The sequence below is a fragment of the Artibeus jamaicensis genome, unplaced genomic scaffold, assembly GCF_021234435.1.
Source record: "Artibeus jamaicensis isolate MK-2021 breed Jamaican fruit bat unplaced genomic scaffold, CSHL_Jam_final scaffold_1031, whole genome shotgun sequence".
NCBI lineage: Eukaryota > Metazoa > Chordata > Mammalia > Chiroptera > Phyllostomidae > Artibeus > Artibeus jamaicensis.
In genome coordinates this window covers 4,403,185-4,416,461 of record NW_026522026.1, presented here as the reverse complement: position 1 = coordinate 4,416,461, position 13,277 = coordinate 4,403,185, and the positions used below count along the sequence as shown (strand labels likewise).

The window sequence follows — 13,277 nt, the reverse complement described above, 5'->3', positions numbered from 1 at the left end:
GCTCAATATCATTAGCTATCAGAGAGATGCAAATTAAAACCACAATGAGATACCACTTTACACCAGTCAGGATGGCTATAATAGACAAAGCAACAAACAACAAATGTTGGAGAGGGTGTGGGGAAAAGGGGACCTTAGTTCACTGTTGGTGGGATTGTAGACTGGTACAACCATTATGGAAAACAGTATGGAATTTTCTCAGAAAAATAAAAATTGACCTGCCTTTTGACCCAGCAATTCCACTGCTAGGATTATACCCCAAGAATCCTAAAACATCAATTTCAAAGAACCTATGCACCACAATGTTCATAGCAGCACAATTTACAATAGCCAAGAGGTGGAAGCAACCTAGGTGCCCATCAGTAAATGAATGGATCCAAAAATTGTGGTACATATACACCATGGAATTTTATGCAGCAGAGAGAAAGAAGGAGCTACTACCTTTTGCAACAACATGGATGGAACTGGAAAGCATTATGCTGAGTGAAATAGGCCAGGCATTGAAGGACAAATACCATATGATCTCACCTTTGACAGGAAGCTAAAGAATAAAACAAATAAGCAAATAGAATAAAAACAAAGACGCTGAAATAGAGAACAAGTGGGCAGCGACCAGAGGGGAGAAGGAAGGGAACTTAAGGGGAAAAAGGGGGAGGGATTTTGAGGAACAAGTATGAATGACACAGAGATGAGGACTTGGGGGGGGGGGAATGGGAGGGAGGGGGGAGACCGGGCGGGGGGGGGAAGAGGGGAAAAAAAATAATAAATAAATAAATAAATAAGAAAAAAAAAATAAATTTTAACTTTTAAAACTCAAAAAAAAAAAAAAAAAAAAAAAAAATAAAATAAAATATAAGATGTTATTAAAATGACATCTGTTTTAGTTCTTTATGTAACAGTAAATTTTCTTAGCCTAATGCTTAGCGATCAGTTCTTTTGTAAGAGTAGAGGAAAAGATAAATTGTCTCATCTCATCACTAGGTTTTTGGTGAAAGTATTCTATTTCTTCATTCAACATATTCATTGATAATCTATTATGTGTAAGACACTGGAGATGAATAAGTCAATCTTTCTCTTCAAGAAGCTCATGGTCAAGTAGAGGGTCAGCCAATTAAATCATAGTGTCAGATTGTAACCGTAGAAGTGTATACAAGGTTCGTAGATTCTTCTGCAGCTTCAAAGAAACATTATTGTGCTCAAGATAGCTTCTTTTTAAAGTTAAAATATCTGCACTCTTCCATCTCAAATCCTCCACTGGCTTCTCATCTCTGAGTAAAGCCCAAGTCCCTGAATGACTCACTCCCCGTCCATCTGTGCCATTCACAGCTCCTCTCATTCTTGATCAGTCTATTCCAACCACACTGATTTCCTTGTTATTCCTGGAGCATGGCCAGACATGCTCCCACATTTAGGCGTTTGCAATAGCTTTTTCCTGTGCTTCAGAACATTCTTTTCTTGGTTAGAACATTCTTGAAAAAAATTTGCTTTTTTTCCCTCTTCCTTGGCTTACACAAAATCTTATTATGTGCTCTTCCCTAACATTATAACTCATTTTTGTCTCCTATTACTTTCTGTATCTTCACTTTGCTTATTTTTTTTCAGTATATATACTTGACATTCTTTATATTCTCTTATTTATATATTGTTTGTCTCCCCCATAAAATGCAACTATCTAAGGCGGAGTTTGGGCTTTGTTTCCACACTGCTCTGTCCCACACCTAGAATGGCGTCTAGCATGTCGAAACTGCTTAAGAAATGAATGAATTTTTCCGCCAGAGAAAGAGAGGTTTCGACATAATGCCAAAAAAGTATTTTTCTCACAGATTTTCCTTTTCTACTTTTTGATTATCCCCAGGACTGAAAAATAATAGCCTTTCTTTTCATCTCTCATGATTTGGACATTGTATTTGTCTATCTTTTAATTCTTCCCAGCCTATAATTTCTGTACCCGTAGTACATTCCTTTTGACATACCCTACCTTTTGATTTCTTGTGCATATTTTGTTGTACATTCCTGGTCTGCTTTGAAAGATTATCTTGCTCAGCAAGGCTTTTCAAAAACAGCTGGCTCAATACTGCTTTTTGGGAATTGATACCACCCTCCTTTTAGGTATTGCATAACCAACACTGGCTAGTAGTTTTAGATATTATTTCTGTTTATCCTTCTTTGGAAGAGGCAATCAAAAAAGGGGGTAAAAATTAGTGGGGAGAAACCTTACTGGGAAATCAGTGGAGGCAGAGCTAAGCCCAAACTTTCTTCTACTTCTCAATTGAAGATCAATACCCCTCTCCCATGCTTCATCCCCTGATTCTGAGATGTGAATAAATATACATTATTATAAACGTCTCTTATGTATTTTGTTTGCCACTCCTTGAATCTGTAATTCTAGTAGTTTTGACTCATTCTTTTTTTTGTATTTGAAGGTAGTTTTTTGAACCGATTATTTTTATTTTGTAGCTGATTTGAACCAAGAGCCTTAACACACCTATTCTATTAAAAGAACAAACAAAAACATCCAAAAGAAAGAAACTCAAAAACTCACCTGAGGACTTTCTGGGAGGCAGAGTGGTATAATTCACAGAATATTAAACTTCAGACATTGAGAAACCTCAATGGCTTAATGTTGTCATATGTGTTTGTGTGTGTATTTCATAATATATACATACGTACATGTACATACACATACATATATGAATTCATTATTTATAGGGTTTTTTTTCTTTTAGCAAATCACACACTCTTTCTATGCATCATCTGTTTTGAAATGTGGAGGAGAATGCAGTGTTCTGTCCTTCTCAAATGAAACATTGGAAAAATGTCAAATTCATAAAGGTGCAGAGTTGAAGCACTATTGCTATTCTTCACTTTATTGTTTTTCAGACTTTATCAACTATACGGTAAAAATACTAAGAAAGATTAGAAAAATAATTGGAGCTGTAGTTCTTTATTTTAAAAAGGAGTAAGAAGGTTATATTGGGAAAGCAAAAACGAGCTAGGACAGGTGGCGTATGTGGCAAGATGATCTGTCCCAAATTAGCTACTCTGTGCCGAAAAGCTCAGCACGTGTCATAAGCCCTCACCTTGCTGGCCCGATGTCCATCTTTGACATTGTACTGATTGGCAGGACTTAAATGAAGGCTGGGAGAGGGAGAAGGAGAAACATTGGGCAGTAATCCACTTGTTAGTGATTACTTAATAGATTTACTGAGGAAGAGGTTTGAAATCATTAGGTGAAATTGTTTTTTGTGTTACTGATGTTCTTCAAATTTTGTATTATTCTAGATCTTCGGTCGCATAAATTTTAGGATATAAATATAGTAGTTACAAAAGGGGCAAGTCCAGCTTACCTAGAAGCTAATTCACTTGTGTTAATCATCATGATATTAGGTCACTAGTGAAAAGAGCCTACTTCAGGCAAATAGGAAAAGAAGAGAATACGCAAAGACAGATGTCCATTTGCCTGAGTTAAACTATAATCATCTCCCTGAACTAAGAGCCTTGGAAGGCATAGGTATGTTTATAATGCTTTTACTTTTTCAGCCCTGCTATTTATACTGTTTAAAATTATGTTAAATGAACAGAATATTAAAAATTCATAGTAACTTTACATATTTATGTAAATATGTACAGACATATGTACAATAAGTCAACATAGAGGGATATATATAGAATGTGAAAAAACTAATATGTCTAATTTTTGCACTGTGTTTATGGTTATTTTTATTCAGCTCGAAATTCCAGGCTAATAAGGAAAGAGAACAAAAATCTTCCAGAATCTCGAATTCCTTCTCTAGCTGCTATTGACTTGCATGCCTCCAGTGTTGCATTGCCTCAGGTACAGAAATACTCCTTGTAGGTTGGGTGGAACTTGGGTCTCTGTCATAATTTCTAGTAAAGAATCCTAGGGAGAGTTTGCTCTTAAGTATTGGGAGGGTTTGTTGATGGGATCTATAAAAAGTGTGTGTGTATAGCCTAGCTATGGCTTTTATGTAACTACAGGTTTTGCAGTAGCTTATATTGTTTCATTGCATTAGCTTCAAAGTTATAACCTACCTTTCTTTTTATAAGTATATTTTATTGATGGTATTATTACAGTTGTCCCCACTTTTTCCCCCTTCCCCACTCTGGCCAGTACCCCCTTCCCTCCAGCAATTCCTTCCCTTAATTCATGTCCCTGGGTCGTGCATGTAAGTCCTTTGTGTTCTCCATTTCCTATACTGTTCTTAACATCTCCCTATTTTGAACCTACCAATTAATGCTTTTTAATCACTGTACCTTTTCCCTCATTCTCCTCCTTCCCCCTCCCAGCTGATAACCCTCCACATGAACTCCATATCTGTGATTCCATTCCTGTTCTAGTTGTTTGCTTAGTTTTTTGTTTTCTTTTTTAGATTCAGTTATTGGTAGTTGTGAATTTGTTGCCTTTTTAATGTTTATAGTTGTGATCTTCTTTTTCTTAGGTAAGTCCCGTTAACATTTCATGTACTAATGGCTTGGTGGTGATGTACTCTTTTAGTTTTACCATTTCTGGGAAGCACTTTATCTGTCCTTGATTCTACATTATAGCTTGGCTGGATAGAATAATCTAGGTTGTAGATTCTTGCTTTTCATCACTTTGAATACTTCTTGGCAGTTCCTTCTAGTCTGCAAAGCTTGTTCTGAGAAAGCAGCTGGTAGTCTTACAGGGACTCCTTTGTAGGTAACTCTGCTTTACTCTTGTTGCTTTTAAGGCTCTCTTTTTATCTTTAACCTTTGGCATTTTAATTATGTGTCTTGGTGTGACCCTTTTTGGGTCCAACTTGTTAGGGACTCTCTGTGCTTCCAGGATTTGTATGTCTATTTCCTTTACCAAATTAGGGGAGTTTTCTCTTATTAGTTTTCAAATAGGTTTTCAATTTCTTGCTCTTCCTCTTCTCCTTCTCACATCCTATGATATAGATTCTGGCATGTTTGGAGATGTTCTAGATTCTTCTTATACCATCCCTGTTTTTTTTTTTTTTAATTCTTGTTTTTCTTTCTTTTCTGGTTGAATGTTTATTTCTTCTTTATGTTCCAAATCATTGATTTGAATTGTGGCCTTCTTGCCTTCATTGTTGGTTCCCTATACATTTTTTTTATTTCACTTACTGTAACCTTCATTTCTTCCTTTGTGTTGTTGCCATATTCAGTGAGTTCTTTGAGCATCCTGATAACCAGCGTTTTGAACTCTTTGTCTGATAGGTTGGCTATCTCTGTTTTGTTTAGTTCCTTTTTGGGGGTTTTGTTCTGTTTTTTCATTTGGTCCATATTTCTTTGTCTCCTCAATTTGGCAGCCTCCCTGTGTTTGTCTCTGTGTATTAGGTAGAGCTGCTTTGATTCCCTGTCTTAGTAGCATGGTGTATAGAAAAGGCACCTGTAAATTTATGTGGTGTGGAGCCTTAGATAATCACCAGGGTGGGGCAACCTGATTCCTCTCTTCATGGCTCTGTGTAGGGAGACGACTTGGAGAGGGAACTGTGCTGCTGCCTGGCTTCTGGAGGATTGCCCAGCACTCACCCCATTTCCGGTCACTTCACCTACTCCTTGTATGTGACTGGCACCCTTTCAGCTGTTGCCCTGGTGTCGAATCCCAGAGTGGGTGGGTTTGCGTACATTTTGAGACTGTGTGGGCACTTTAAGAGGAGTTCCCTGAAAATCTGGCAGTTTCTTCTGCTGCCCCAACCCCTACTCATTTTTATAGCCAGAAGTTACGGGGATATATCTTCCTGGTGCTGAAACCCTGAGTTGTGTGATCTGGCTTGGGGCTGGGATCACTCGCTCCCAAGGTATCCCTCCTGATTTTTGTCCACTGCACATGAATGTGGGTCCACCTGGGCTTGATCCGCTGCTGCCACCACCTCTCTGTGCCACACCACGTCTCCTTGCTTCTTGTCCCTGTCTTCATGTCTCTGCCCCTCCTGCCCATCTGGATGAATGTAAATCCTTCTTTAAATCCTTCTTTTTCTTTAAAGGATTTCTTTAAATCCTTCTTTTTCAGGCTTCAGTACAGTTTGATTTTCTGATAGTTCTGGCTGTTACTTGTTTTGAGATTTAGTTGTAATTCTTCTTGTGGTTTTGCAAGGAGGTGAAGCATGTTTGCCACGTCTCCATCTTGACCCTGCACAAGATCCGGGAAAAACCGCTGTTCTTCGTGGTGGCTGGTGAGGCAAAATATCCACCTATAACTTATCTTTCATTCAGCGAAACTCTGAAATTGCCTTTATTCTTTTACAATGTATTGTCTGCTTGACACTTTTCCCCAAGGTGATGGACTCCATCCATGTTAAAGATTTGCTACTTTCGGTAGTCATCTTTTTCTATAATTTCTCTTAATTCTTGAGAGTATTGATGTTTCTGCTACTTTTATATCACTCATTTTGTGAGTCATATCACTCATTTTCACATTAAGGAAACTGGAAAAGTTTTTAATCTCCTGAGCCAACTATAACTTGCTACAAACTTTGCATATGTATCATTATACTTTCTGTTTACTTGATCAGATTTCTCACCTTTGCTTGTTGCTTGGAAACTTTTGTTTTCAAATTAAATTTTCCATCCTCATTACTTAAGCATTTTCATTTCATAGAGATGTTGTTCTCTATATATGTGGATGCTTTTTTCTATTGTTACTCCTTAAACAGTTCTGTGGAGCTCCCTTATCAAGGGGGATAATATTGTTGAAGATAATTGCAGTCAGTTGCCCAGTGGTGCTGAGAAAAAGCCTTATTGACTGTTGTGCTTTGCCTCATCCCTTGCCAACAATTTCTATAGCAACATAATCAAAACTAAACAAATTCCTCTGTGTGAAGATTAATCTCTGTCACAAATTTTGCATTTATGATTATAGAGTCTCAGCAAATTCCTTGTGTACTTCTACACTTAAGTTTAATGTGGACTTTAAAGGTGCAGAAATTTTCACTTGCTGTTTGAGGGTGCACCATTGTCAAAACCACTTTGGGGGGTTGACATGAACATACCTAGTTTCAGTCAATGGAAGAAAAAAGGCTTTGGCTGCCTTCACACTTCAGTGTTCTTTTTTTAAGATTATATTTATTTATCTTTAGAGGGTAAGGGAAGGAGAGAGGGAGAGAAATATCAATGTATGGTTGTTTCTCATGTATCCCCTGCTGGGAACTGGCCTGCAATCCAGGCATGTGCCCTGACTAGGAATCGAACCACGATCCCTTAATTCGTAGGCCTGCGCTCAATCCACTGAGCTGCACCAGCCAGGGCACTTCAGTGTTTTTATTTATTGTTTCGAACTAATCTTTTTATACATATAGACTGGTTTGGCATTTTTACTCCCAATTTACTTGTTCGGTTTCCAGTTGTATTTAAAATACAATAAAAAATAAAGTAAGTATAGTGAAAGGCACAAATTAACACCAAAATAACATAAACTTATGCATGAAAAGTCTGAATGGAAAGAGAAATGCCAGGAGATCAAGAGCAAAAGACCTTCTGGCAGGAGCTGTCTCTTATATTACTTTATGTATTCATAATATGTTGAGCTATGTTTCATTTCTGTACATAACACAAAATTTTCATGTAACAAAAGTCTGCTATGTGCCTTCTTGAAAAGCCTGTAAGATAGATTATTGGAAGGAAAGTGTTACATAACCCACAGAGCCTCTCCCCTCCCCCTGACACACACACACGCACACATGCTGTGCACTTGCACACGCAGCCGTATGTTTCTTTTCTGTGAGCACTGTTGCAGCTGCATCCCACACGTTTCAGTAGGTTGTAGTTTCATTTTTCATTCAGTCCAAACATTTTCTTATTTCCCTCGTAACTTCTTCTTTAACCCATGAATTATTTAGAAATGTTTGTTTAATGGTTAGCTATTTGGGGTTTCCCCAGACATTTTATTATTGATTTCTAATTTAATTCCATACGGTCAGAGAATATACTCTGTGATTTTGATTCTTTTAGATACACTGAGATGTGTTTTACAGACCAGCATAGGGTCCATATTGGTGAATGAACCTTGTTCCCTTGAAAATCATGTGTATTCTCCAGTTGTTGGATGTAATGTTCTGTAAATGTGACTGTGTTAAGGTAGTCAATAGTGTTGTTCACATGATCTGTGTCCTTCATGATTTTGTTGTTGTTGTTTGGTTCTGTCAGTTACTGAAGGGATGCTGTCAAAGTCTTTTATGATGATTGTGGAATTGTCTGTTTTTCTCTTCTATCTGTTCATTTTTGCTTCATATATTTTAAATCTCTATTTTTAGTTACGTGCACACTTACAATGATTCTTTCTTCCCAGTGCATGTCCCTTTTATTGCTATGAAATGTCTCTCTTTATCTCTCATAATGCTCTGTGCCTTGAAGTCTATTTTATCAAAGGTTAAAATAGACACTCCAGCCTATTTATACTTATGGGTTTTTTCCTTTTTCATAGAATTTATTTTACACCTATCATACCAAACAGCATTTTAAACACTGACATAGAAAACTCCCTAACAAGAAAAAATAGCGATTTTCAACAGGTGTGCCATGGCACACTGGTATATTGCAAGAATTTAAAAAATATTCAATACCCAATTATACGATTATAGAGTCTCAGCAAATTTCTTGTATACTGCTACACTTAAGTTTAATGTGGACTTTAAAGGTGCAGAAATTTAAGTGGCCTAATGAAAGGTAGAAACCTTACAAACACCTTTCCCTTTCCACCAACATGAACTTTATGTCACTCCCATCATATGTATTTTTTTACATACATTAAATGTCAGGGGCACTGACCTCTTTCCCCTTAGATTGTCAAATAAAAAAGTGACAACAGCCAACACAACAATAGCCACCTGATGTGAATGAATCAAAATTATACCTTTTTTGGTCAGACCAGCAAAAGACTAGTATACATTTTCGTGTGTCGCAGATGAAAAAATATTGAAAATCACTGAGATAAAGCAAAAACAAGTGTTTATCTTATGAGAAACAAAATACACCATCACTTATAGTCTTCGAACATTATTGTACTTTAACTTTCATAATTTGACCATGCGTTCACGAAACAATCTGTAGTCAACTGGTTTTAACAAATTAAAGAACACTTTTAAGCAGACGTGACTGTCCTAGATTGTTTATTAAGTAAGAATTTTATAAACATGACACATGTTAGTGGTAACATTGGAGCTGGAGAGTACAGCACCTTTTCAGAACCACCAATAATGTGGTGGAACTCGTGGCCCTTTCCAGGGCTGGCCTTTGCTGCCTGCGGGTGTCGGCCCTCACATCTCCCTGGGCTGGTGGACTGGTTTGGTGATCCATTGGGGTCGGGATCCCTTCTGATAGCCTTATGGAATGGATCAATGAGGATAATTTCCGAGAATTTGTACGTGGAATTTTCACCAACCCACTAAGAATTCAGGACTCTTAGAGCCCCACCGTGGTGCCCAGCTCATTCCTCAGCAGTGGACCGCAGGCTTCGGGCAAACTTCAGCTGGTTAACACCATGATAGATAGGCTTGCTGTAGGTCGCACCCTTAGGAGCAGAGCATTTGGGGCCACCACAGCGCCAGCGAATCCAATATATGACATAACCTTGCTTGGCCTGGTATTCCAGCCTCCCCGCTTTATCGGGGTGGGGGTGGGGCCTGTGGAGCACAAGAGCTGCCGGTGCTGCCCGCAGTGCACCCTGGGAAGGAAGCGTGTCACATCGGACTGCTTCTTCCTCCAAAGCTCCTGAATGTGATTGTAGCGCCCGTCTTGGCTTACCTATGGCTGCAGCCAGACAGAAAGGAAGAACTTATGGTTTTATGGTATATCTTTTTACTTTTGATTTACTTTCAACCTATCTTGTTTTTATATTTAAAATGTTCCTTTTGCCAGCAGCATATGACGAGTAGGGGGTCTTTCCTTTGTACCCATTCTGTCGATTCCAATTCTTATAATTGACACATGTATTAGTTTTCTATTGCTGCTAACAAACGACTACCAACTTAATATGTGTTTATTATTTCACAGTTTCTATGAGTCAGGAGCCTGGGCAAAGCTGCTTTTCCCCTTTAGAGTCTCACGGGCTGAAATCCAGGTGGCGGCAGGGCTGCATTTCTTTCTGGAGGCTCTCGGGGAGAATCTGTTTCCAGGCCCATTCAGGCTGTTGGCAGAATTTAGTTCCATGTGGTTGTGGGACTGAGGTCCCTGTTTCCTTGCTGGCTGACACCGAGGACTGTTCTCAACTTGTAAAGGGCACCCACATTCCTTGGCTCATGGCTTAGTTCCACTATATTCAAAGACAGCAACAGTGGCTAAACCTTTTTATTTGTTAAATCTCTCTGACCTCCTCCTTGCCTTATCTCTTTGACTCACTCTTCTGCTTTTAAGGGTACACGCAATTACACTGGGCCCACCAGGATAATCTGCCTGAGGATCAGCCGATTAGTAACATTAATTTCATGTGCAAAGTCCCTTCACACAGAAGTTAAATTAGTTTGATTGACTAACCAGGAAGAGGCATCTTAGGGGCATAGCTTTAGAATTCTGACCACCCCTGAATATTTATGCCATTAACATTTAATGTGAGTGTTGATATGTTTGGGTCTAGCTCTGTTTCTTATTATTACTTTTATTTGTTTGTTACTTTTCCTCTCTTTTTCCCTTTCCAGTCTTCTTTTGTATAGGAATCTTTTTCGTGTTGGCTTTTGGGAGAATATCTCTTTGTATTATTTTTTTTAGTTATGTAGGGGTTACAGTATATATGCATAACTAATTTTTCACAGCCTACTTAGAGTAAATATTAGGCCACTTATAAAAGGTGGTCTAACACCTTTTATAGGTCTAACACCTTTTATTGCAAACACCTTTCCCTTCGCACCAACATGAACTTTATGTCACTCCCATCAGATGTATTTTTCTACATACATTGAAAACTCTTTTACCATGCTATGTCGTACTTTTTGCTGAAAACAGTCATAAATATTTTAAATAATTTATGAGAAAAAAGTAGTCTTCTACATTTACCTAGCTACTTACTGTTTCTGTTCTGTTTTTAAAGACATCCTCAACCAAGAATATGTATTTGTATTATTTTAGAGAGAAGGAAAGAGGGTGAGAGAGAGAGAGACATTGAAAGACGTACATGGGAGGGAGAAACATCACTCGGTTGCCTCCTGTATGCCCCCCACCTGGGGATCGAACCTGCCGGGATGTGCCCTGGCCAGGAATGGGTCCTGCAGTATTTTGGTGCGTGGGACGTTGCTCTAACCACCTGAGGCACCTGGCCAGGACTTTCCTTCTTCCTTAAAGATTACAGTTTTATTTTCTGGTATTTTCCTACCACCTGAAAAACTTCCTCTAGCATTTCTCGCAGAGTAGGTCTGTTGATGACAAATTCTTTTAGTTTTCCTTCATTTGAGAGTGACTATTTTGCTTTCATTCCTGAAATATATTTTCACTGGACATAAAATTTGAGTTGGTAGGTTATTTTAATTTTGCCCCAGCACTACAAAGACATTATTCTTCTACTTTCTGATCTCTGTTATTTCTGGGGGGAAATTGTCAGGCATTTGAATTGTTATTCTCCATGTAATGTTTCATTTTTCTGGTTGCCTTCTCCCATCCAAGTACTAACCAGGCCCGACCCTGCTTAGCTTTCGAGATGCTTTCTATGTTCATTAGTTTAAATATAATGTGTCTAGGCATTGTTTTCTTTTTTAATTTTATACTGTTTGGGGTTTCCTGAGCTTCTTGAATCTGTAAACTTTATATCTTTTACCAAATTGGGGGAGTTTTTAGTCATTGTTTCTCAATTTTTTTTTCTTTCACAATCTCTTTTCTCATTCTGAGACTCCAGTGACATACGTGTTAGCTCCTTAGGCATTTTCCTATATGTCCCTGAGACCCTGTTCATTCTCTACAATCTTCTTTCTCTTTATTTTTAAGACTGGTTTATTTCTGTTGATCTGTCATTTCTCTGACTCTTTGTCCTTTGCATTTTGCTATTAAGCCCATCTAGTGAGGTTTCAAAATTCAGTACTGTGTTTTTTAGTCCTAAATACCCACTTAGTTCTTTTTTAGAGCTTCTACTTTTCTACTAAGAATTCCTGTCCCTTTGTTTCAAGTATGTTTCTTTCATCTCATGTGCCATAGTTATAACAGCTTTAAAGTATTAAAGTTTTCAAGTATTTATGTAAAGTTCCACCATTGGGGCTGCCTGAGGATTGATATTTGTTAATTGAACTGATCACACCTTCCTAGATGTTTTTATGGCCAGTATTTTGGGGCTGTATCTAGGACATTGTGGACATTATGTTATGTAGCCTCGAGGTCCTATTGTAATACTCTGAAAAATGTTGAAATTTTTGCTTTAGCAGAAGTCACCCTTTTGGTTCACACTGTAAATTCTGCCTTAGCTTCTGTGAGAGATGGTACAAATCTCAGTTCTGCAGGTCTTTGTGACCCTGGTTTGCACCTGCCCTGTTCTTGTGCAGGTCCAAAGACGTGTGCAGGCGATTCACATCTCAGTTCAGTTCTCCAAGCCTTTGCTGTGCTGTTCTGAAGCTGCCCCACGCATGCATACCTCAGGAGGTCCACCAAGTCTTCTGTGGGTTTATATACAGGTGGAGAGGACCCCTTTCTCTGGTTTTCCTCTGTTCAGAAGCCCCCCTGTACTTGTTGGCCTGCAGAGACCCCTTTCCCTGGTTTCTCTATAAAATGGGGTTTCTTTCAGGCCTTCAGACAGGCTAAAGCCAGTCATACTTTCTCACTGCTCTGGTACTTGGGCAGCGGCTCTTTGGGCAAAGCCACAGGTGTGAAAAAACTAAATTGGAAACCTACTTCCCCACGAAGGGTCTCATCTTCAAGTTTTGGCTCCTCTCCTTAGTCCTCAGTTGTGGTATTTAAAAAAAATTTTTCCCAAAGGGTTTTTTCGTTTTGTTTTCTTGTTTCATAATAAGGAGGAGAATGGGGCTGTAGTGAGTTTACCCTGCCTGGGCACACCAAAAGTATCTTTTAATATAGGCATCAACAAAGAGGACAAAGAATAGCGTCTCCTTACTTCATCTTCTGTGCAAGCAGCTTGAGCTATAAATAGTTAATTTTAAACATCTGGTATTTGAACAACAAGAATTGGGGTGTTTGGGGAGTGGGACCTCTACGATTGCTGAGGATCTGTAATGCTGCGTTATTAACCTATAGGTACCGGGATCTCCCTTGTCAGATGATTCGGAGGCCGAATTGCCTCGAATGGAACACCAGTACTGAATGTCAGTTTGGTTCTGAACTGGGTAGGTTGGCTTTCTCATATTTGA

At 38.6% G+C, this 13,277-nt stretch overlaps 1 protein-coding gene and 1 pseudogene across 3 annotated transcripts in view; one reads left to right on the top strand and one right to left on the bottom strand.

Moving 5' to 3' along the window:
- The window catches only part of CDKL2 (cyclin dependent kinase like 2), a 35,772-nt gene that overhangs the window by 21,390 nt on the left and 1,105 nt on the right, over positions 1-13,277 (top strand). The window contains exons 11-14 of one of the 3 annotated variants that reach the window (XM_037150238.2): positions 3,388-3,511; positions 3,729-3,835; positions 12,459-12,571; positions 13,165-13,253. In XM_037150238.2, the coding sequence (XP_037006133.2) occupies positions 3,388-3,511; positions 3,729-3,835; positions 12,459-12,571; positions 13,165-13,253 (433 nt within the window). Of the gene's footprint in view, positions 1-3,387; positions 3,512-3,728; positions 3,836-12,458; positions 12,588-13,164; positions 13,254-13,277 lie in introns of all 3 variants that reach the window. The other 2 variants (XM_037150239.2, XM_037150240.2) reach the window with 2 other exon arrangements.
- Positions 9,083-10,121, bottom strand: LOC119052826 (60S ribosomal protein L15-like; annotated as a pseudogene).